Below are 26,172 nucleotides of genomic sequence, written 5' to 3' on the forward strand. Positions count from 1 at the left end.
TGGGAATGGTAGTGTTAAGAAAAAGTCAATTAAACACAGTGCCACTGTTTTCAAAGCTGAGGGTTTTGTCCACAGAATGGTTGTCTGAATTGCCTTCGGAAGGGTTGTTCTGAAGCAGAACTAGATGGGTGCAACAACTGAAGAGTGCTTATTGCCTTCTGAAATTCTAGTTGGACTTAATGTAATAATATATTGTAAGCATGAAGTTGCACGAGCTTTTTAGAAGTGGTAGTCTGCAGAAGGCCCACTGCTCACAGAGCAGTGTGTTCATAACCTGGGGCAGCAGTCAGCCGTGCAGCACTGTCTCCATCTGTGAACACTTAGTCCTGTTCCTGTTTGCCATGCCTTGCCCAAATGGTGTAAGGATAAAGTGAAATGGAGACGGTGGCAAACTGAAGTCTCTTTTTGTCTTAAACATTTTTGTGATTAGCAGAAAATGGTTGTATATATTTAGTTAGCTAACACCTAACGCTTATGGAAAGTTAGAAGCTTATATGACAAGAGCAATGTAGTTTGGAAAGGTGTAGCATTTTTACAAAGAGATTAATAGCAAGAAAGCTTCTGGTGAAGGCCTAAGCAAAAGTTTTCTTTTTCCTTTTCAGTTTAACTGAAATTAATCTTCCAAAATATATTAAATATAAACAAGAACATAAAAAACCATCCTTTTCAATTGAGCTACTCTTTTTCTTCATTCTAACCTCTGTTTGAGATATACCTGAAATTCTTCTTGTTCATGATAATTGAAACAAATAGATTTTTTAAATAATTGAAGTTACTTGGCGTTTCCCACTATTTAGAAGTGAAGGATTCATACATTTGGTGTATTTTAACTCTTTAGCCTTTTTCTTCTTATCTGGAAAATTTTATAAAAGCTGGATGAGTTGTTCTTCAGAGTGCTTTTAGTTAATTTTGCCCATATTAAAAACTTAAATATATAAAAAGTGTTTCCCCACCTTTCCTTGGAGAAGATACTTTAGACAGTTTGTCTGGATGTTGAATTTGTCTTTTGTCTTTGAAACCAACCCAGATTTACTGAAGTTACAACCTTTTGGAAAATTTCCATTTGCATATTCTTAGTAGGTGTTTGTTGGTTTGGAAGTTAAATCATCTAAGAATTTTGTCTGCAACAAGAAAGTGCTCCATTGATCCCTCTAGGATCAATGCTTTAGGAATCGGACAGGACTTTGTTTGCAGGTGTTCTTCCTGGCAGCAGGTCAGTAAGGTAAAAATTTCCCCTGCTAGTATGAAAGCAAGATGCAGCAGCTGATAGCAGTACAGAAAGCTAAATGTTATGCAACTTTAATTTAGTACTGTAGTGCATTATGCTAGACTGTAACATTTTCTGTCTTTCCAGAATTACTTTAAATTTTTATTTTAATGTGTAACTAACTGTATCAGTATCTTACTGGCCAAATGTTTTTATTGTACTGTATTTTGTTTTTTAAAATCATTGGCTTGCAAGATTTTAGTCGGCTCTTTGTAGAGATGCTGGTAATGACAACCAGAGCATACTGAAATACAGGTTTCACTGTGTTTCCATTAGGCATAAGTAGAAGTTATTTAGGAAATAACTTGTTAACCAGCACATCTTTTCTAGGCACTACTATTTAACTCAAAATAACAACATCAAAGTTAAAACAGCTTAACAAGACCAGGTTCAGACTCTGCTGCATGGAATAGGTAATAAAATAGAGATAACCTATAACTTCTATCATTAGCTTCTGAAAAGAGAAGCGTCATACTCTGGCAATGGAGTAAACTAGATTAATTTTTCCATTCTTGAATGAATGTGAGTAATGCAAGTTTCCATTTTGTAGTCCTTTAAAACACGTTCCAACACTTTTTGGTGAGGTACTGTATGTTTCAATAGCTAGACAGGCTCCAGCAGCTTGTCAAAGCTCCATAAGCTTTCTGCTTATGGCTTGCAGAAAGAAAGCTAGATTTTCATTTCTCCTTCCATTTGACAGGAGTCTTTCATGTCTGAAAATTGAAAACGCGTGTTTTTCAGTGTGCTGCATGGATGTGTGTGTGCCCTCTGGCACACCTGTTTCTAATTTCCTGACTTGAAAGCATCTCCCATCAAAAGAAGCAGAAAACCAATTTCTTTCTGACACGCTGCTCAGAGGCCCTTGCTTTGCAGAAGGCCTTTCTTTCGTTTGCCATCTTGGTTCCATTGGTAGAACATTACAAAATGCAGAGCATGCATTTTAGAGGATGTTCAGCTTATATTGTGCTGGGTTCTTTCTCCTCTTGTTGTGGTTATTTCAAGCATTAGAAATTTACCTAAGAAGTCACTATGCTTAGCTAAAAGAAGGTACTTAATTCTTAGTTTCTTGCATGAAGTTCAAATTAAGGACCAAAGTCTATAGCAGGTTAAGGTTTGTATAACCTGTGAATTAAGTAGAGCATTAGTTCCTGTTTGATATAGGAAGTTAGATTAAAACTTAAATATTTTAGCTCAGAATTTCTTCAAAATAGTATGCAGTGTAAAATAGTATCCAATAGGTGAAAATCAAAGATGTTGACAATCCTAAAAAAAACCAAACCCAAACAAAACCAAAAACGGGAAAAAACCCACAAAAAAACCTCGGTTGTTGTGAAAGTTGTGCCTAGGCTAACTAGCAAATTACTGCAGAATAGAGCTGTTAGAGCTATTAACTATTAAAGATAACTTAGGAAGGAAAAATACAAAATGTTAAGCCCTAGCTTAAATGTTCCTGGCATGTCTGTTTTCTCAGTTCCTCAACTGACAACTTTCACAAACAGCACCTGGATTGTCTCTGTAGCTACTGTGCTGCAGTATGTACCTGTCTGGTGGTATGCTATTAAATTATATTGGTTTAATTTACTGACAAGCTAAACAGAACAAAATGTTCAAAAAGACTTAGAGCTTAAAAACCATTACAAGCGTACAGCTAAACAGTTCTTGAAATGCAAAGACTGGGCCTGGCTCTACAGCATAATGGCTAGTGGTTCACATCCTCTTAAAACTTTCCTTTGCTAAGCTTTGTCCATTGCTAATATGATCAGATATATGCAGAAAAAACTAAAAATGTGAATCAAGGTGTATACTTCTATGTAATGTTATGGACTATAACAAAAAATTAATAAATATTTAAATGGGTCAGCAAGGTGTACAATTCACTTTTATGCCTGCTAAGATATGCAACCCTGATACATTTCTTGTGCATATATTGATATTCAGCTACGAAGGAGTTGCTTTATACAGTATCTGCCCACTACTAGAATTGTGAATGACAGTGGAAAAATTATTGTCATTTGTCAGGTTAGTAACAGGTTTCAGAAAGTGGTTCCTGTCATTCCTCTGCAAGAAGGCATGTGTCTCACTTGTACAGCACTGAACAACATAACAGGTACTTCTGGTTTGCCTGGTCTGGTGCACTGATCAGCAATATCTGGTGCACAGAGCGTGGAGTGTAGGAATTTCCATCTTGCTATGCTCAAAGTTCAAAAAAAATCTGTTGGGGGCTTTGTGCTTTTTTGTGCTGTTTTTGGCTGAAATAGTAACTTGAGAGGGCTACTGATACATATATAACTGTTAAACTAAAATAGGATAACAGAAAAAAAAGAGGCTGTGTAAAAAAAAAAAAAAAAGTAGGTTCCCAGATTGTTCTGGAGGGGATCTTGTATGAGTCAATGAGGAGTGTGTTAATAGGAAAAGTAGTATTATTCTCAGAAGTTATAGATTTAAATACCCACAGAACTGGGAGACATATGTCAGAAGTCATATTTTACTGTTGGTCAGCTTTGTGCTTTGAAAGAAGTGCATTATAAGCTGTACTGTGGTGTGATCTAAGCAGATACGTGTCTCTGAAAATCGATTCTGATGCTTTCTGTATGATCTCCAAGTAATTTTGAGGCAGGGTTAGAAGCTTCTGGTTGAAGACAGGTTTTCTGGGGGGTTTTGTGAGTTTTGCTTGGTTTTGGGGGGTTTTGAGAAGGATTTTTGGTCTTGTTTCGATTTGTGGGATTTTTTTTTAAGGTCCTGGTTCTTGGCAAATGTGTTGGTTTAAGTGCAAAATAAGTATTTTTATGACCATTGAGCCTTATCCTTCTTTGCTTCCTGTGTCATAGGAGCCTGGTGCTGCCATGTACCTCTGGAGCCTTTAGGAATCTGGTCTTTTAAAGTTGTTTTTTTTTCCTTTAACCTAGGAGGCCAGAAACTTGCATCAACATATCAGGTTTTTTTATGTATGTATTTATCAAACTAGACTATACATTTCCTATAGAAACATTGCTCATTTTGCCAGTAGTGATCCTAGAGGAGGACAGTTAATTATACTTCTGCAAACATGGACAACAGCAGTTCCAACAGTAGTATTTTTGTCAGCAGAGGGGTTATGAGTAGGCAACATGGTGCTTCCACAGTATTACTGTGTTAGGAAAATAGTTTGTTTACTATATGAAACAGTTATTTCAGTGAGAAGCGCTAATTTAACCCAGTAAGTTTTTCCAGATAGTCATCTCCATTTGAGTCACTCTAAGTGTGAAGGCTTATGGAAGCTTTGGTCTGTCATTGCAAAATGTTTGTCTCTGAGATATAATGAGCTCCAGGTTACTGAAGAAGTCATCGTCTTAACTGGGAAAGGATAATAAAATGATTTAAACTCTGTCTACAGGAAAATTACTAAAGCAAGTGCATTTGATTTTAACGTAGAACTGAAAAATTCTTATTAGGAATTCCTGCTGGTTTGGTTTCAGTATTATTCAGTGAAAAATGGTAAAGTATAATAACCTATACAGTTAAATGTAGTATAATGCGAGATAGTTAAGCAAATGAACCACACTAACATTTTCATTAACACATTTCCAAATCATGAATATAAGCTAAAGTAGCTTTGACTATAGTTGCTGCCTTGAGTCATGTTAATAAAACTTTTTTAGAAGTTGGCTATTGCTGGTGGTTAGGTTACAAGTGAATGGAACTATAAATTTGAACCCACAACTTTATATTGTGTGTTTTAAATTAGGTTTCAGTTACTGTAATTATGTATACATTTATCTTGTGTCCAGTTCTAGTATAATCTACAGTGTTTTCCCAGTTTGGGACTACAGAGGCATACAGGTCTGCTAAACCTGCAAGACAGTTCACTCTCCAGTATTTGGTTCTGAGTTAATAGGAAGGGCAATTCTATTGGAATAATTAGGGTAATACTTTTTCTCAGCCTTTATCTGGTCAAAGTACCAAGTTATTGTTCAAAAGTAGATGTTCCTACCTCAAAACCTGCAGTAACAAATTCTTCTTTGTAAAATGGGGGGATTATTTTCCTTGGTTATCTGTCCCTGCAGACTGCTGGCATGTGATATGTTAAAAAAAAATATCTTTCATGTACACAGTGAGCAACAGTCTGTAAGTTTCCTTCCTTATAGGTTGACATAAATATGACAAAAAGAAATTACTTTGTCTGTGGGGATGTAGAGATGTGTGGTATGTTAGTAGAATTGCAAGGCTGCTTCCCTTGTGGTTGATCCTGGATCACATCAGAGAGTTTTTTCTCTCATATTTTTTTTTGTAGCAGGCTTGATGTTATGGGAACTCTTCAATAAACTTATCCTGTTGGTATAAATAACATTATACATCATGCTAAAAAAGGCTATTTTCTTTTGGATGCCAATTTAGGAATTACTTAAATTGTGAAGTGTGACATCTGGTTTTATTACTTGATGCTTAGGAGATCCATAAGCCCTCTCTGGTTTTTGTCTCATTTGCTTGATTCACATTCTAAGTCCCATGCTTCTCTACCTCACGTAGGTATGTTATATTTAAAGGTGTTAAAAGGTCCTTTTCAAGAAAAATGAACTTACTAAGTTTCCACTGGAGCATATGCTTATTTAGTTTTATTCTTTACGGCAAAACTTCATAATGATTAAATTTTCTTAATATAAGTGATAGCCATATTGTGATCTATGGGTAAAATGCATCTGGCAGTTTTTGCGTGTTCTTCATACATTACTTTGTCTTGATTAACGATTAGACAACGCTCAATTCTATTATGGGCCAAAGCTTTTGAGCATGGAAGTAATGAGGCAATGAAAGGACAGACCCTCCTGATAAGCAGCTGTTGAGGACACTGTATTGTGTGAGCCTCTTGAATGTAATATCTTAACCCGGACCCTTTTCTCAATAACTTGAGAGCTTGACAGTCTCAATGAAAACTTTTTTTTTCTTGTGCTCTCAAGAGCTGCCTCCCATTGCTGTGTTATTGTTGTAGTATTTCAGCTCTTTCATTTTCCTCTAAACTTAGAACTGTTTTTGCTCAATCTGTTTGCTGTACAAAGAATTTCTTGTCTTTCTGTTGTTCCAACTATACATAGAGTCAATGCCAGAGTACCCCACTCCAAAAAATTGGGTTTAACCAAATTGTGTTAATCAGGAGACACTGCCCATTAGAAGGAGCACATAAATGAAGACTAAGGTGTAATTTTGGTTATTGAATATAGAAAGATATTGAGACATGTCTACACAGTTTTTCTGCAGTCTGGTCCCTGGGCTTATCCTCTGACATCTAATGCATATGTAATGCTCCATAGGGTTTTTCGTTGGCTTTTTTAATATTGGAAATGGGGGGTGAGGGGTCTCCTTTTTTTTCCTCTCCCTCTACTGTGTTAGCAGTCTTTGAAGAACAGTGTTTGTGAACTCACTTTAAGGAGAAGGGTATAATTGTGTGACAGGTAACCAGAAAGAGAGATTCTTGGAGTAAGTTGACATGTTAATTAGGGCTTTAAAGTGGTGGCAAGAACAAGAAGCCAGTAACTCCACGACATAGTTCTAGACCTGCCCAAGTGTGTTCATGCAGTGTTGTGCCGAAAACCAGCCAGTGTCCTAAACCCAGCATATCGGGAAGTACAGAGATGGGATGCTCAGCAGGCTGCACTGGAGCCAGTTTGGGCTGGGTTTATTTATTAGTTTGTTCTTTATGCCAGGTCTTGGCCGGCTTCAGCCAGGGTCGCTCTGTTTTCTGTTCTGGGCTTTTTAGTGCTTCCAGTAAAGTGAATGTTATCCGTGGAGACTGAGCTGCCTTTGTCTGCTTAGGTCTGATGTCTTACCAGCTCTGGCTCTCTGCCATGTGAAAGCAGCTACATTGTTTCTAGCCATAAATTGTTGCTGGAAGCTGCATAGGTGTATTTACCTAGTTCGAAACCTGAGCTAAGAAGTCTGACTAGATTATAGCAGATTCTTCTTATGGAGCCAGCACAGTGCTTGGATCTTGTCATGGTTAATAAGTTTGCTAGAAATCTATATAGATAATTGGGATCTGACTATATTTGGCTTCTCTATATATATTCTGGTGTCTAATGCAGGTTTAGGCCCTGATACACTCTGAATCACAGAATCACATGTTGGAAGGGACCTCAGGGATCATCTAGTCCAACTTTTCTAGGAAGAACATAGTCTAGACAAGATGGCCCAGCACCCTGTCCAGCCAATTCTTGAAAGTGTCCAATGTGGCCAAGTCAACCACTTCCCTGGGGAGATTATTCCAACGGTAGACTGTTCTCACTGTGAAAAATTTTCCTCTCATGTCCAATCGGAATTTCCCCAAGAGCAACTTGTGTACGTTCCCCCTTGTCCTCGCCATGTGACTCCTTGTAAAAAGGGAGTCTCCATCTCCTTTGTAGCTACCCCTAAAGTACTGGTACATGGTGATGAGTGACAACTCTAATGAAACTGTAATCACCTAAGTTTAGATAATTAAAATCATTGTCATATTACAGCTGTTAATTTATTTAGTTGTGGTTTTCCTTTTGTCCTAACTGGACAACACATTTCAGCTTAACTGGTGCTTAGTTAGACCTCTTCTATCTGGTTCATCTGCTTCCTTGCCATTGAGGAAAAATGTCAACAAATGTCAAACATAGTAGTATAATTACTTTTCTATATATGCAGACGGTATCACCAGTGTGGTTTCCTGTCCAAGAAAACTTTGATCCAATAAACATGCACCATTTGACCACAGCCATATGTGTTACAGGGGTGTTACAGGGATGGAAGAGGGCATGAGAGAAAACCAGCAGGTGTGAAAGTGTTCCTACACAGTAAGAGTAGCACTAATGCCCTGTTTCAGGAGATAGTTACAGAAACCACTGAAGCAATAAGTGGTTGTTTGCTGGAGCTTTTTAGTTTCTTAAAGACAAACCTTTAAAATTACAGGAATTCTTATTAGGAGTCCAATGAGCAGCCACCCTGTCAAAAAGCATAGGTAGTCACGTGTTCCTTCATTGACCAAAGGCTGAAATCAAATAGACTAAATAGAAGATTACGTCATCCCACAGGAGTTACTGCGGCATTCACTAAAGATGTTCTTGATTTGAGGAGAGTTGCATCACTCCTGTGAGAATGATTACGAAGTGGGTTTTTTGAGAGGGAATTGCAGGATCTGGATAAAGATGACAAGTCAGAGACAGTCTTGATGTTTCTTCTCACTATGTCTGTTTCTTCTTTCTGTGTTTAACCCTTTTTGGTTTATGACTTTTTGTACTAGAGGCTTCAGAAAAGTTGTGAGAAAAACTGATGACATAGTTGAAATTTCACATGACTCAGTGTCACTCTAAAAAATAATTGAATGGCAGACACTCGTCATATGCTTTTTTTTTAATTTGGCTATGATGGTGTAAAATGACAGAGTTTCTTCATAGCAATATCTATATTTTCACTACTCCCAATGTTAATATTTCATTAGGTTGTGGAGAGCACCTTGTCCGAACCATACTGGCCAGAGAATGTTCATGTGCTTTGCAAACGGAAGATGCCCACCAAGCTCTCCTAGAGACTATGCAAAACAAGTTTATTGGTAAGTATATGGTGCTAATGGCCTAAACATTACATGGCATTGTTTAAAATGCAATTCACCTAACTAAATACAATTAAGACACTTATTTTTTATTTCAGTTGAACCCTTGTGTTTCAGTTGGCCTTACATTTGGTGTTATATCATATCTAAAAAATGTTAACTCAAACTACAGAAGAATATTTTAGGAAATCTGAAGGAAAACCCTTGGAAATATCTCAATTATGTGAGTCACAGAATACCCGGAGAGATTTGAAGAAATAATCTCCTGCCTGAATCACTGGTTGTGGTATACAATTGCATATTTTAGAATTGGTGGTTATGGGGCATTAATAAAAACTATTCATGTGAACCCTTTTAAATATAATAGACCTCAGAACCACTGCATGTTCTAATTAAATGCTTTGGACAGACTCTGGTTTGCTATTTACATGATGAAATTTCTTGAGACAGTGAAGTAAACTTCATTGAAGGCTCCTGTAAGATAAAAACAAATTTTTTTCCCTTGATTTAAGAGGATTACACATGACTACTTAGACCTGTTTATTTTTTTGTGACTATAGATGTTGTTTTAAGTCATAATCAAAATATGAATTTGGAAATTTAAAATATCTGTAGGTGTTTGAACTTCTGAAGATAACATAGATTCTAGTAAGGCTTCTGGCATATATGTTGTCTTGCATTGTCTTTATAGCCCTTAAAATTTTTTTGAAGCTTTACTATCCACAGACAATTTTCACCTTCAGAATTCCTTGTGGACAAGACAACATAACACTTGCTGTACGCTGTGTTGCCAAAGTTAATTTCTAAAGTATTTTAATTAGAACTGAAAGAGGGGCACTCGCATACCTTTTTGGGGCCCAAGATCCATTGTCCTTGGTCTTGGCAAGAAATGTGTTGCAGTTTATTTCTGTTTATAATGTTGAATCCATATTAAACTCTGCTCCTGACAACATCACATTTGACTTTTTGAAGGGAAGTCACCTTCACACTGGAAGGCTGCACTTGATAATTTGGTTGGGAAATCAGACTAAAACCAAAACAATGGGATAGTGAAAAGAATGAGAGACAGTATGAAATTAATGTTTTTCATTATGTAAAATTATGCAGTGTGTTATAATTAATTTTTAAAATTTCATGTTTTAATTAGCAATTAATGAGATGTTTGTATTTTCAGAAACTTATCACTGCGGGTTTTTGTTATCTGGCAGTAGGGATGTGTATTACCTTCTCAGTGGTACTTTGGGGCCATGTTGAAATGGAGAGAGAGAAAAAAAGTAATATAAGATACAGCCAACTTTTCTGTGTAGGTGAAGTACTTGAATTCTGTGTCTTGATTAGAAAACGTAAAATCTAGTTTGCCCTCAGCTGTCCTATGAATGAAGACTGAGGAAAATCTGAAAATCCAGATACATCCTGCTGTTTACATGTGACATAGCACTAAGTTTGTAACCAGTAGTGTAATTTTGGGGATCTTGGCAATTCTGAGGATGGAATGCAGTTACATCTTGCTAATATAGTACAACAAGTGAAAAAAGGCATTGCGCTTAAAACATTAGGTTTACAGTAAATAGGGTTTTTTCCTCTGAATTTTCATAGGTGATGTGCTAGTTGATAGCTCAGGATGTATGGTATGATGCAGGGCTTCTTACCAGTGTAAAACAATAGGATAAAATGGGCTGATAGTGTACTTGCTGATGGTGCAGATTCTTTCCTTGCTACTCTTTCTAAAAGCCCTGTTTTGTGGTCATGTCAGACTTTTGCCAGAATTATATTGGACCAAGACAAAAAAAAAACTTTAACAAAGCAGAGGTAGAATGTTTTGTCAGAAGTCAAAATGTGTGTTATTTGTATTGGAGGGATGAATAGGTGATTTTGGCGGTTGCCATCAGATTGGTGCTTCCTGTTTACAGAACTCTCCAAGTCTCTGCAGAACCCTGGGAATCCTTCCAGCTAGGGAATGCCTGGCTTAAACAGTGAGTGCTGTTTAAACAGCAGGTGATGAGCAAACTATGGGCAGATATGCTGCTCTCATCCTTTCTCAGAGCCAGCTTACTAGGGATAATGCATGACTGATGGTTGAATTGGAGGTGAGAAATTACATTTACATTTTTGGTTTTTGTAAATCAAATGGACTTGATACCTTTAGTCAAAGACTGGTAAAGGCTTGGTATGCAGTCGAAGAATTGGTGTTCTGTAAACACAAATACCTTCCAAACAGAACAACAGAGGTTTCTGTTTTACTCATCGTTCTTTTCAATCGTGGCCAAGTTTGTGGAATGTAGATTTAGAGTAAATGTTTGTGTCATCTCACTGGTGGGGAATCTGGACTTTTAACAATGGCAGTGTTAAGAGTTGTACTTTAAAGCTTCTTACAAAGTATTAGAACATAATGAGCTGAAAGGTGTCATTGGAATCTGATATTTGTTCTTAGTGGAAATATATTTGTCTATTCTTGTATTTAAGTTGTGCTTCAGTTCACAAATGAGCAATGTCTGCAGAAAGGTAACAGCAGAAGGATAATGCTATCACTTTCTCTTTTCTGGACAGTTAGGAATCATAGAATATGAATTTACCAATTATGAGTTATGCTTGTTGGGTGGGAAAAGCCTCATACTTCAACAGTTACAAGACTGCCAGTCACTGTCGTCACACAGTGTTATTGTTACTTTATATTCTGGTGCTGCATTGCTCTAAGCTTTGTAGTATCCTTTGTAGTTTTGTAGCAGAAGCAGCATGCTGTTGAAAGCATTGTCATGTCTTCTCCATGACACAGAGGAAAAGATTTGAGAAGAGAATGAAGTGATCTTGAAGTTTCATATAACTTTTTCCACTTCAAGTTTATTTCACAAGTTTGTATTTGATGGTAGACAGAATTGAATAGGCTTATTTGTTACCTGTACAATAAAACCAGCTGAAAAACTAACACAACATGGTGATTTTAAATTACTTATCATAAAATATAAAGATCTCTGGCTTCAGACAGTTTGCACTTAAACATTTAAAAAATAATGGTGCATGAAATCAAAAGCAGGCTTCATTTAGTGCTTTTGTATTCCTCTAATGTTTGTTTAAATTTTTAGCTTGAAGTTTAGTGGGATATGTAGAAGCAGAGCGGCAAATAGCTTCACCTTAAACATGTTCTCTGCACAAGCTGACAAAGTCCAATGGCATAGGTGAGCTATGGATTATTGACCTGAAAGTCTGAATTTCATTCATGTTACAGCATGAGAAGGTTTAGAACTGTTTAGTTGCACTCCGTTAAAACTGGGAGATGCCAAAGCACTTAATTGGTTACACTGTGCTGCAGCCTGTGTTCAGACCAAAGTTCTGAAGACTTTGAAAGCTAATGTAGACAATGAAGCTGGTAATGGCTTCTCTGCTATGGAAGTGTATGAATGTAAAACATTTGATGAACAGCTGGTTAGTCCTTCAGCTGGGTAAGTGTAAATAAAACACTTCTCTTACAGTTTAGTATCAAACCTGTGCTAGAATGGATCTGTCCAGCAATGATAAATGGGGGGGAAAAAAAGCACAGGATCAGAAATTAACAACTCTTATCCTTACATGCTGCAGAGGAAGCAATATTCATCATGGGAGCAGTTTAAGTTACAAAAGGCCGAAGAAAAAATGTTCTTCACTTGTAGCTGTAGTTCCTCCAGAGCAAGGTTGAATGCTGAGGCCATTATTTTCCTTAACACTTGTGAAATCTGCATACTCCAACCCTGGTCTGAGGCTGAACCTGGGTCTTAGTGTTCTGTTGTGGTTGCTCTTGCAGAACTCGATGAGATCAGTGAATGGGGAGCTGCTATGAAGATATGCCATAAAAACTTGCTAATGCTTTCTATAGGTCAGGTAGAAAACAGAATAATTGAGCTTTGAAGGCAGGAAACGTGTATCATAAAATCTAATTCTGTGACTGGGAGAGGTGAGGATTAAACCAAAGCTATTGAAATACATTTTTTGTTTGTTTTTTCCTACCCCTTCTCTCTGGTGCAACCAGTCAGTGATAACATTATTAGCTAATGCTGTAGTTAAGTTTTGCTTTGGATTTTTCATGCCAAATTCTTCAGTGTTACGCAGGTGTAACTGGGAAGGAATGATGAGTTTATTGAGACTTAAAATGGTATTAAAAGCCCCAGGTTTTTGTAGTTTTTCATTAGCGAGTTATTAGATCAAAGATTTGTCTAGCAATTCTATTTTACTGCAGTAAAATTACTTTTGGATATTAGGCATATTTTGTTCTATTTTTATTGACCTTTTAATTTTATAGCAAGGTCTATCATTAAGAGCAAAAATGATGCAGGAGGGTGGGAGCCATATTACTTTTTCCTTCTAATGAGAAACCATTATGACTTTAATATACATATCCATATTTCAGTTGCACCTTTTCTCTTCCTGTTTAAATACTAATTAAATATGATGTGTATGAAAAAATGCCATTACATCTGTGTTTTACAGAAGTCTGTACTATTATTTCTTTTTCTCAATGGCTTGGTTGGAACAAAATGATTTTTAGAACTATATTAATGTTCCTAACCTCTGAATTTATAGTGTGTTGAGAACACTCGAATTTATTCCTTTGTACGGTGCATGGATTCTGTTTAGAAATGAAGTATAATACTAATTTTGTACCATTATTTTTACATGTTTAATAATGGATGCATAGCATTCAGCTGTCTAGAATCTTGTTTAACATAGACCTACTCATTTGCACTGTATTGCTGTTTTAAAATACACTCTTTAGTGTAATTGTAATCCTCAGTAATAAGTCTGCATATCCAGAAATATTTCTGTTGAAAAAATATTAATATATTTGAATCCCTTTTTAAACTTTTAAAAATTGATTTAATTGGAAAATAAAATATATTTTGTATGTTAAAGAATGTGCTGTTCGGTGTGTATTTAACTTGGCTTAGTGATTTTTTTTTTAAGGAGGAGAAACAGTCTCTCTGAATTTACTGTGGTGTAGAATACTGTAATGTTATTACTGTAGGCAACTGTTTTTTACTGGCCACTATTTAGAGGTTGATTCCCCACAACTTAGCCAGTGCAGTGAGTTAGAGACACATTCCATATTGTTGCTGATTTTTGCACTCAGATGGTTTAGCTGAAATTACTGGTGAAAGCAATTGGAATGGATGAGGGAGTAGTCACACAATTTACTTCGGATGGCTCTGTGGATGGCAGCCTCCAGCAGAAGTGGGGAAATAGATGACCCATGGAAGTGGTGGGTGAGAAGATTGTGAACCACTGCAGGTGATTTGTAAGTGACTGTCTTCATTTGCTGTTTGTGTCTGGAGGTTAGAAGAAGGGATATGTTCTTGTTTCAGACTTCTTTCTCCATTCCAGAATAATGTTCAGTCTGCACCTGATGGTGAAATGGTATAGAAGATGAAAATTTGGCTGTGGATTGTGCTTTAAAGAAAAAAAAAAAATCTTCAATAGCTCACCTGAAAACACTAAGTCTCAGTAATTTCTTGAGTTGCAGCTATATTTTGGCTCAATCTCTGTTGCTACGGCTCCAAAGCATGGCTACTTGCAACAAGAAAGCCAACATAATCCCATCCTTTTCATCATTGCGTTGTAGTGTATTGGTCAAGGTGCTGCAAATGAGTACAGCCTGTAGGTTCTGGGTTTTGATTTGCACTATGGGGCAAGTAACACTCTGTGTGTCTCCTACAGATCCAGTAGTCTTTGTTGTTGCATAACACAAACTTTTAAGACATTCCCTGGTTTACTGCTCCATTCAAATTACCCACTACAAGTCACTCTAAGCCATTTCAGTAATCTCCATATCACCCCAGTACTACAGTTATGGTCGATTCTTATGAAGTTAGTACAGTAAGACCTGATCTTGTTTGGTGTAACAAATGCTTGTCCTTACTCCAAGAGCCAAACTTGTGTTGTTCTTAAAGAAGCCAGTGCTGAAATTAAAACTGTACTTTATCATGCTTCTATCATGTGGTGGTAAATTAATCTTCCTCTTGAGTTTTCTAGTTGAAATAACAGAGGGCTTGCAAGGTACTCAGGAATGGCTGAATTAATACAGTCTGTTTTCTGGCTTTTGATTGATTTGCATAGTCTTCAAAGAATATTTTGACTGCTAATAAAGCGTCCATTGTGCATAAACATTGAAGGAAGTAACTTGGTTCAGAGGACCACTGTGTACATATTTAGGGTAATAAGATGGACAGTATGGTTAAAGTAAATAAATGCATGGTATTTATGCTGGCAGAACTCGGATTCTCATGAGCATCATTGTACATGTATAGTTAGAGCATCTTTTGGGATGAAATTGTAAGCTTCAGAGTTTCTTATGTGCTTGAAGCTCAAGTTTAAATTATTTTTCTTTACGTGGAAGAAAGTATACTGCCACGTCTTCTCTGCAAGTTTAAAAAGAGAGCCTAGCATGTGCAAGTTATTCACATTATTGAAAACTGATAATTCATGATAGCTCATAGTTAACAAAAATACTGGGAAAATGAAGAAATTAAAGATTAGTTTATTTACAGACTTATTTCTTCTATTCCTTCCCAAGAGAGGAAGGAAGAAAAACACTAAAAAAAAAAGTAAGCAGTTAACCCAATGTGGGCATTTCTAGAACCAGAAGTTAGTGGCACCGAGTCTGCAATCAGTAGTTGCTCTGGTTTTATGCACATTTATACAGTCATAGTGTTTTAGTATGGACTTCAATATGCTTGAAATAGCCAATTTGTTGGCTGTGTTCTGCTGAAGTAGAACATTTCAAACCATTCTAATTAAGGAGATTATTAGTATTTTTCACTAGAACCTTGAAAGAACCTTTCACAGGCCTTGAAAGAGGAGGAGAAACTCTGCTATTAAAAAAAAAAAAAACACCAAACAAATGAGGTGGGGAGGGCAAAAAAACCCAACCAAAATTACTTCTGTTTGTCTACAATGACTTTTCACCACAGCATGGCTTATAGCCTGGATAATTTGTGCAACTGAGTGTAACATTAGGTCTGCAGACCAATTCAAGTTAAGATATTGTCTTTGAAATACCTGAGTTTCTGAAGTAAAGATTAAAGGATATATGTCCCCTATGAAGAAAACCACTTTTGTTCATTTGCTTGCAGAAATCTTACCACATACTTAGCCAGCAGTTGGTTATGCAGTGAAAGTATAAGAGATAAACTTAACATCTTGGAAAGCATGGAATAAAAGATTTTGATTTGGGTGGTAAACCTTTTTACAACTTCGGAAGCCTTGCATTTCTATTTTAAGCAAAAATATTTTCATGTTTTGTTATCATTATGCTATGATTGGCTGGATTCTGGGCTCACAGAGGTGTGATCGCAGTTGGTGAGTAATACAGTAGGTGTAACTGGCACCTAGTTATAATTCTTGTGCAAAGCAAATGGCACTTTTGATAAAAGATAATATCTGTATTAGGTCAAATAAGATATTACTGTTTATTAAGAATGTGACATTTGTTATTCTCCTGTGATATGGGCTTCTGTTGTTATGACTATCTTGTATCACTTCTGAGTGTGGTTGCTTTTATGTTGAGAGCACTTTTAGCTTTCCTTACAGTAAAGGTTGAAGTTGGTTCTTACTGGGGTATTTTTTGTTATTTGCATTAAAGGCGTCATTTTAGTCATATGAATAGCAGTGGGCAAATTGAAGGAGGCCTATGAGTAGATCTGCTCTAAAGTTCTTGTGGCCAGCAAATCCTCTTATAGAGTCTGTACACTAGACATAGTATACTAATTTATTTAAAAGAAAATAATTGAGAAGAAATACATGAAAGGTCTGTTGCAATTGTATGCTCAACTTCAAATTATAGTGTATTGCAAATGTGTGACTAGGGTCTGTTTGGGCTTCAGTGCAAGAACTTGGTTAATTTTGTGGCTCAAGATATTTTAAATCATAGTAAATCATACCATTGCTTCCACATTTAAAACTGTAGGACTCTCATTTCAAATTACAAATCAGAAAAAGAATACTGAGACTTGATACCCTTCCAACCCAAACTGTTCTATGATTTGGCTGACTTTAAAACTTTTTCAGCTTCTGATAGAAGGTGTTTTACATCATGTGTCTTAAACTAGAAACAGAAAAGCCACTTTAAAAAGTAGGATGTGTTTTGGCTTTTCTGCTAATATTCATAAAACAGCAAGGAAGAGAGTCTATAGCAGTTTGATGGTGTATCTGTACAAAGTGGAAAATGAAGAAATAATTATTAAGGAAATTAGGAAAAATGAATAAACTGTAAAAGTGACCCAAATTTGCTTGATTTTTTTCATATGTGGCAATCTTAATATTTAGTTCTTTCTATACTATAATAGAGACATGATTTTTTTTCAACTTGACACTACATTATTCATTATTATATCTTCCTCGATCCAAGGGCAAATGGGTTTGCAGTCACAAATGTAATTTCCTTTTTTTTTTAAATTCCATGTAGCTCTTTCCTTTCTTGATTACTGGTAGGCTAGTAGATTACTAATTAGAAAATTACTCATTAGAAGTGCTAGAAAAAATAAAACTGATGCTTTGTAACAGTCTTTTCAACACAAGAAACTCTTCCTATTGCAAATAATTCTCCCCAACTATTCTATGCAGGCTCACCTTTTCTAGCCAATGAAGATGGTGTACTCGGAGGTGTGATAGTTCTTCGGTCTTGTAGGTGTTCAGCAGAGCCTGAATCATCACAGGAAAAGCCCACTTTACTAGGTAAGAAATTCTTACTCATTTTTACTTGAGCTAGATGCTAACTCTGAGTGAAAGATGAAATAAAAACTGTCTGTGCATGTTTAACATTGTTCAGAGGCCACAGAGAAAAGAAAAAGGGATTGAAATTGTTTGAGATTATAAAACTCAAAGTTAAATAGTAGTATCAGCCTTGTTCTGTAAAACTGTGGAAGAGAGCATTCTTTCTGACTCATTACTTCTGAGCAGAATTGTGATTCAGTGGGTGTGTGTGATCCTTCTAAAACCATGGTGTAGTACTAACAGTTGGTTGTTGGAAGACAAGGTATAGTCCTCACTGAAAGGATCACATTTTTAGCTAGGGATAATGCATATGACTGACTACTGCTGCTCAGTGGTTTATATGCTAAGAATGCCACCTAAAAAGTTGCTTGTTTCTCCTTTTTGCTGCATAAAAGGTGAAAATTTGGAGAATAGACTTAAAAATTGGAAGGGAAGTTGTTTTATGGTTAGAAACTTTTTTTGTTATGCCCAGGAAAATCTGTTCAGATAAGCCGCAGTTACTGTTTGCACACACAGACAGTAGGAGTACTTGCTGTTTATATTGAGATTGGCAGGAAACTGTACGTTGCCTCCATCAGTAGCTGACTGGTTGAAAAGGCCCTGAGCTTTACAGCCCTTCAGCCCTGTTTATGTCCTAGAAACAAGATCCTCATCTGTCTTGCTGCTTTACAATGGAACAAATGTATTATAGTAAAATGTCATGCGGTTTGTTGTAGGGAAACAGCTAGGGAACTGAAGGCTATAGGCTAATAGTGGAGGTGGGTGGAAATACAACCCAGAGCCAGTAAAGACCATGTTCCTCTTTGAAGGCTTTGGGACTGGGGGCATATGAATTACTTCAGCATGACACTTGTACCGTCTCCTTTCCTGTGGTGCTCCTCAGATGTGGGCATATATGTCTGGTCATGCTATGTGCTTCTGTATTGGGTCACATGGACCTGTCTAATGTGTATTTATGTTGCGTTACCAGAATTAAACTTTGTTTTTTTCCTTTGTATAATCCTCTGCTTTATTTTTTTTTCCCCAAGTGTTTAATGAATTGCTGTTAGTAGCATTACAGATTTGAAGTAGCTTTCATATATTAAGATCTGACATGGCAAATTTGATCATCTAATCTAACTTTAGATCAAGGCAGGTCATAGCATCTCACCTGGTAATTCTTGAATTATTTAATTTCTTTTTAATCTATAGGCTATTGTTTAGAAAGACACCTCACCTTTATTTTTAATTCATTACTGCTTTTGTCCCAGTAAACCCTAACATCATGTCACCAGCAAGCCTGGAGTAGTAGGCAGAGCATGTGCCAAAGGTGAGCCAGCAGATATATTCTTAATGATGGGTTAACCCACATAAACTCCAGTATTTATTGCTGTCTGTTCAGTGACTTCCAGGATGCTAGGGGTCAAGTTATTACAGTTGCACAGGATGGGGTGTATGTTATCTTTCAGTTTTGTTCTTGTATTACACCTTGCTTGTTTGCCTGACAAAAATCTTTAAATATCATGTACTACTATGCCTGTGTTGGTTAGCTTTAGTCTGATCGTATCCCCCCTCCAGCCTTTCACTCTAATTTTGCTCAATACAGTTAACATCCATGTTTTTCTACCCAACAGTTGAAGTTTGTGTGTGTGTTATGCCTTTGGTCAACATCTGGTCTTATCCTGTAAGACAGAGAACCAGAGATTTGGGACTTGAATCCTTATAATTATGAAGATGGTTCTAGGATTATTCTAATGGACAACAGGAATTTTGGAACGCTTGCATGGGAAAAGGCTTTAGAAATAGCTTTTATATTTTATATTTCTTGGAATTATAACTTGAATAGCTTGTCCTTTTGAAGAAGTAGAATACAGAACAGACAATCATATTACTTCTGTCTTTCAACTACTTGAAAGCCAAGAATGTCTAATCCTGACTTCAGAATCGGCATGGGTTGCTAAACATACAGAGAGTGTTGCAAGTTTGATTTACAGTTCTCAGATTTAAGAATGGAATAGTTGTGATGTTATTGATCTAGTAAAAAAGCATCCTTCAACATAAACTCTATGCCTAAAAAGGAGTTAAGAAAATAAAAATACAAGTTTGATTAAATAAAAGCAAACAAGATCAAATTAACCTTCAATTTCTTACGGTTGGAAGTGAGAGAAATATTTCTGTTCATTTAATATTTGTCATTCATGTAAGAAAACGTGGTCCTATTAAGGAAGATTTGGGTTTTTTCTCAAAAATTAATAAAGAAAATCCCCATATATTGTACATCATAAGTAAAGACTATTTTTCCATTGATTTTTGGTGGTCTTACCACTGAAATAAGATTCATGTAGCACAGCTTATTCCAAAGAGACTTTTTCTGTACCACGGAAATTTCCTGCCCTATAGCGTATGCTCAGTTAATGCGTAATTAAACATATGTAGTATTTGTGTTGCTTGGATTGAAGATAAGTTGTGTAATACTGAAGAACTTGGTATGCAGAATAACGAAATCTGATGTCTTTACTGCAGGGATGATCTTTTAACAGTTTAAAAAACAAATTGCACAAAAGTGATTTATTAAATGGTTGAAAATATGTGAAATGTCCTCAGATAAGTATGTAATTTAGGTTTTCCATTGTCATTCCAGTACTTGTAAGAGCTAGCAATAATCATGTTTTATGCTAGTACATGCTACCTTTGGTGGACAATGTAGAAGGAAGAAATTATTAAAAACTTAAAAGAATATGCCTAGAGTTATAAAAACAGGAATAGTATTTTGAGTATTTGGCCTGAATTGTTGTCCAACTTCTCAAAATTGAAAGATAAGATTAAATCTGTTGAAATGAAAAAATAATTTCACTCTACAGTTGAAGCTTTAGGGTGTTAGGGAGGTCTTGGCCTCGTCGCATGCAGTTACATTGCACTGAATGTTTCTCTCTCTGAAAGCTTTTGACTAACCTTTGGAGATATCAGTCATCAAATCTATTATGGGGAAGCAAAGTGCACACCAAAATGAGATTAATTTTTCTTCTATGATGATATCTACATATCTGTCAGAACGTTCAAGTCTTGCTGGGATTGTCTAAACTTTGATCTTCTGCTCTGGGTTAATTGCTATGCAAGGATAAATGGTTCAAAGGACAAGCATACTCGGTATGCTGTGACCTTCATCAACCATATTAAAAGAACATGAGGAGTAGGAATGAATAAGGGTTTTAAAACCATCTAATGATGTTTTTTTGCAGTATGCAAAAGTCTCTTTCTAAAGAAGTATCTGGAAATAGCTTTTCTGGAATCTTGTGTAAATCATGTAAGGGTCCTTCTGTAATCCAAAGGAGGAATTTATACTTCAGTGCAATTTTTTAAAACCTTTTACAGTATTCTATGAAGCTTTCTTTTTCCCCTTCTGAATTATGGACTTAATGAACACACAGAAAAATAGCTGTAATGTAGAGCAGCAAGAACAGTGTGACAATTTCTAAAACTCTAGTGAGATGGGAGCTAAACATGAGTAATGTGCTCTTTGTCTGAATTCTGTGTTACAGCTGAGTGTATGTGGTGTGTGTGTATAAATAAAGATACCTGTGTTTGTATCAGGGAAAATCACTAGTGGGCTGTTTAAATCAAGCGACATTGAAACTTTAAAACAACACCTTACTGGATTAACATGCATTAAGAGTACAGGTTATCAGTAGTTAGTTTTCTTAATCATTATCACTACAAACACAGCAGTTGGTCTTTAACATTTATATCCTACATTAGCTGTGAGTATACAGCACCAGAAAGCTGATGCTGTATAGCTAGTGCTAGAACTCAAGGTGATCAGAACTGAGAGTGCTTTGAAGGGGAAGCCAAAATCAAAATGGGCTCATTTCTTCTCCATCTTTCTTCCTTTTCTTACCTCTGGTGCTCTTTACCCTCTTCCCAAAGCAAGGGGGCGATTGCATAGGCTCCTGATGTAATTCAGCATACTTCTGGGACCAGGTCTTGTTTTAATTTTGCCAGGCATCTTGCTTACTGTGCAGTGTTATTCTGCTTCCGTCAGACATCTCTCCTGCTTCTCCTACAGGATTATTTTGCTTTCACCTGCTTTACGTCTCCGGTTTTCATCTTGCAGAATTAACTACTTCTGCGTGTTTTCCTGTATCCTACTTGTGCAGCTAAACCACAAATCTCCATTTACGTACTGGTAGTTACATATTATGTATATATTGTCTGTTCTGTGAAAAAATGCTGTTGATAGTGTAACAATTCTGTAGAAAACTTGTATGCTGTCTGGGTTTATGCTATTGTAGCGTGCTTATGTCTGGATTCAAGGTAAGCTAGTGCAAATTATATCCACTTCTACTTTTGGGTGGAACAGGCCTCTGCTTTAAAAGCTGGTCCTACCTCTTAACTGTAGTTGCAGTTGTGTTTCTCATCTTGGAGCGTCCATATTACTGAAGTAACATTCTCATTCTGGGTATTAGTTCTGCGGTGTGTCACTGCAAATAGTGCAGGAATATCTTGGTTGTTCAATAGCCGTTTCTTTTGAGACTTAATTATTCTGGTAAGTAGTTTTTGTCCTTTAAGTTTGGGTTTTTGTCCTTTCCCAAACTATATTTTAAGCTATATTTGTTTCTCAAGATTCTAGTCTTGTTAAATTACATCTTAGATTTTAACCCAACACATTTTTTGTGACTTCTTACATTTTCCTTTATAGTGGAATTTCTGTGGAGCCATACAACAGAGAGCATGTGTGTAGGATATATGTCTGCACAGGATGGCAAAGCTAAGGTAAGCCATGAGGAATAAGTTGTGATACAGTAGAATGAGTGCAGAAACTAAGGAGAACATGAAATCGTGATAATTAAATATACAAGAAATATCTACCTTTAAGAGAATGGAAGAAGTAATGGGTGCATAAGCAGTTAAAGGTATCTGTTGATTGGGCATTTCTGATTCCTATTTTTTTAATTGCAGCAGTTAACAAACCTACATGCAGCAGTTAATAAACCTGTGCTAACATATGTATTCTGTCAGGAAAAGGTGCCACAAGCACGTGTCCATTCCCTCTGCTGACAGTAATTGTATTTTAGTAACTTTATCCAGCTTGATTCAGTTATACTGGCTATCCAGGGTGGTATGGTATTTTTCTTATGGGCATGTCTTCCTTCAGATGAAGTAATTGCACCATTGAGGAAGATGGGAGAGGATATAAAACAAACTTCAAGCTAGTTTCTAGCATAGCCTCTGTGATAAATAATCTGGATATTAACATCCATGTTTTCAGTTTGTTGGGGCCTAATCACTTTTTTTTGAATGAGAGAAATAATACATTAAAATTGATTTTAGTAATGGAAACTTGATATTGATGTTAAGGACTTTTCCAGGAGTAGGGAATAGCCAAAAGGATGAGCCACCGATTCTTGGGAATATAGCATTGAAGGGAGAAGGTGGCAGGTATGGTATTGTGATGTAGCAACTAGACCATTTAGGAGAGGTGTTTGGAATGAATGTGGGAGAAGCTGCAAGCAGAAACACTTATACATGTACAGCCATACATATCCAAGACTGGGAGTGAAAAATCAGAACTAGTTAAAGGAAGTGACAAAAGTGGGGGGGGGGAAGAGTTAGAGTAAGAAGGCTCCCTGATATGATTAAAATAATGGGGAAGGCTGCCCAGAGAGTGAGTGGAGTCACCATCCCTGGAGGTATTCAAAAAACGTATAGATGTGGCACTTCAGGGCATGGTTTAGGAGACGTGGTGTTGTGTTGACAGTTGGACTTGATGATCCTAGAGGTCTTTTCCAACCTTAATGATTCTATGATTCTAAGGAGGGGTTGTTCACTGGAATACTTACAAGTATTAGAGAAGAAGATGAAGCCAACAAGTTTATGCTGGCAGATAAGAGCAAGAAAGACACCCAGCATTTTGATGGAAGGATGAATATTAAAGCCTGGAAAGAGAAATAATTTGAGGGCCTGGATTTGTTGGCTGTCTCCAGAAATGGCTGCCTGTGTATTGGCTGAAGAATATTTAGTCATCAGCAGCGGAGGAGGAGAGGACTACAAAATGCAAATCTTTCTCTTTTCTTTCTTTTTTCTTTTTTTTCTGTATTTCATTTGAGAGATAAATACAAAGGAGGATGTGAGCAAGATAATAAGAGAATGTACAAAAGAATCAGATATTTTAAGCAGCAAGAATTGTGTAACCTGCTGGTTGAAGCATTGGGAATCGATGAGTTCATCGTCAAGGAGGAAAATATATAGGAAAAAAAGACAAGAATGCCCCAGAAGGAGAAAGAGAATAAAAAGCAGCTGGTGAAGGAAGTGCTGGTAGAGGTGTTAGTGAAGTGCTTGCTTTCATAACTTATGTAGAGTTCTTTCCAGTTAATGATCCATGGAATAGAGTGTGGTTTTACTTGTTTTCTTAATATTTATTTCAGATTTATTAGAAAAGAATCCAAACTCAAGCTGAAAGCTCAGACTGAACTGAGTGAAACTAAAGCAAGCTCAGCTGCAGATGTTCAAGTATTTGCTAGTTACTTTTAAAATCACTATATTGCGTTTGCAGTGAAGGAAGGATAATTATTAGAATGTGTGATGTTAAATTATTCAAGTGTGCACACCTGCCTCTGGCTTACACTGCAAGGCTCAATTTTCTTTTTCTGGTAGTGTCTAATTAATAAATAAATGCTAAATATGAAATCTGTCTGGTAATTAGTACTATTATGACAGTGCCATGCCCAGAGATGTTTTCCTGCTCACAGTTGCAACATTTGACATCTGGTGTGCATTGTTTTCATACTGCTGGTAAATTCTCCAGCTGGTAATCTTGATTGTGCTGACAGACACAGCTGCTGCTCTTGGTTCACTTTTAAATTATGTTTTTGACCTTCATTGAAGAGTTAATCCCCCTCCCTTTCTTCCTCCTTTAAGTCTGTGGCCACAAATACTTTCCAGAGAAAAACCACAAATGCTTTAGCTGCTGACTTCTATTGATCAAAAAAAGTCTTCTGTCATAAAAGCTGGAATTTTATTCTGCTACAGCTAGAGCTGAGTTATAGATGGAAAGCTGGGCTTGAAATAGAACACAATGTATTGCAAGTTTTAAAACAAAAACCTTCTCTTTATTAAAGTAACTGGTTTGGTACAATTAATTTTGAGTGCTTGCCATGAAAGAATAATGGTATAAGGAGTCATAAAAGTATAAAATAGCACTTGTTTATGAGTACCATAGCAAAATGATCAGACAGCGGCTTGTAAGGAAACATCTTGCTTTCCTGTTTTTCTAGGGTGGTAAAGAGCTTTAGTTTTTATTTCTTCCATCAGTCTAGGACTTAAGTTCTATTCTAAAACTGAGGGGCTGCCACACTGGCTGATTTTGGGCTGGTTCAACTTAATGAACATGAAAACATGTTTTTATAGCAAGACTTTTAGAAAGTGAGAAGGTTTTTAAGTGTCTACCGTTACGAGTTAGACAAATATTAAAATAATTATGTAAAGGAGTACCTACTAAGGAAAAAAAGGATCCTGCTTTATAATCCTAGTGTGTTTCTTTCTGCATTGGAAGGTAATGCTTTCCATAATAGGACCTAGCAAATAGTGGTTCTGAACTCCAGATGAAGATTGTGGAGATTTAGGAGGCCTTTCTTACAAGGCAAACACTTAGACACATGTAAGCTAGATACCAGCTCACCTGCAGACACTGATATGCTTGACAGATGGAAACATACCAATTAACTATCAGCAATTCCTCAACAGTGAGCAGGAAGTGGGGCTGGAGACTTGAAGTGGTTTGTACATCCTGACCTGCTGGTGCTTCTGGCTTTAGCACTGTGAGCTCTCCAAGTACTGATTTGGAAGTATCCTTTCAACAGGGGTTTATTTCGTCCTGATTTTAAAAAGGCTGTGTTCTGCAGCTGGCCACTCATCTCCAAACTGGACTGCCTGAATGCTAACTTGCCAGCGTAAATGTATAAAATGGCTGACCTGCAAGAGCTGTGGAACAATTTTGCACTGTGACTAATAATTGTTTGGTTTAAAGCATCCTTTCTGGAAAGGTGTCTGGTCTTTATTTGGAAAACCAGTTGCCTGGGAAAGTCACTGTTTCCTGTTGAACCTTGGTTTAAAATGTTTGGTTGAATGTTACCTTAAAAATACTGTGGAGGCTTGCCAGAAAAACGAAGTTCACATCTTATTGCTGACACAGTAATTTCTGGTTGCATGTCCTATTACTTGCCTTTAGCATGCTTTCAGTGCTGAAAAAGTATTTCAGCTCCACCACCACTGATAGCACTGGTGATATCTTCACTGCCTGCATAGTGGGTATCTCATTGACTTCTTTCTGATTCTTATGCCCTTGAACCCTTACACCGCTGCCACAAGCAGCTGAACAAACCATGTCCTTGCTGGTTCAACTGTACTTTGTTTCTTGTCATCCCTCTTAACATGAGCAGTTTTAGAATTACTTGGTGCCTGTGTTGGTCACATATTAGATGTGGAAGGAAATAAGCTTTTCATCTGAACAGCTTTGACTGTGATATGCTTCTTGGAACTAATTTCTACCACTTATGCAGGCTGGTGCTTGGGAGCCTCAGCTATGATGAGCTTAAGGGACAGGTACATTCTGTTTCAGAAGTTGCCAGTGCCAGACTGCCTTCCTGAA

The 26,172-nt window shown here is 36.7% G+C and overlaps 1 protein-coding gene across 1 annotated transcript in view; it reads left to right on the plus strand.

The window, feature by feature from the left end:
• Positions 1 to 26,172, plus strand: part of TASP1 (taspase 1) — a 90,444-nt gene that overhangs the window by 55,174 nt on the left and 9,098 nt on the right. The window contains 3 exon segments of the mRNA XM_064446759.1: positions 8,703 to 8,813; positions 17,400 to 17,510; positions 22,225 to 22,298. Of these exon segments, the coding sequence (XP_064302829.1) occupies positions 8,703 to 8,813; positions 17,400 to 17,510; positions 22,225 to 22,298 (296 nt within the window).

This window comes from Phalacrocorax carbo, chromosome 3 (genome assembly GCF_963921805.1).
Source record: "Phalacrocorax carbo chromosome 3, bPhaCar2.1, whole genome shotgun sequence".
NCBI classification, from domain to species: Eukaryota; Metazoa; Chordata; class Aves; order Suliformes; family Phalacrocoracidae; genus Phalacrocorax; species Phalacrocorax carbo.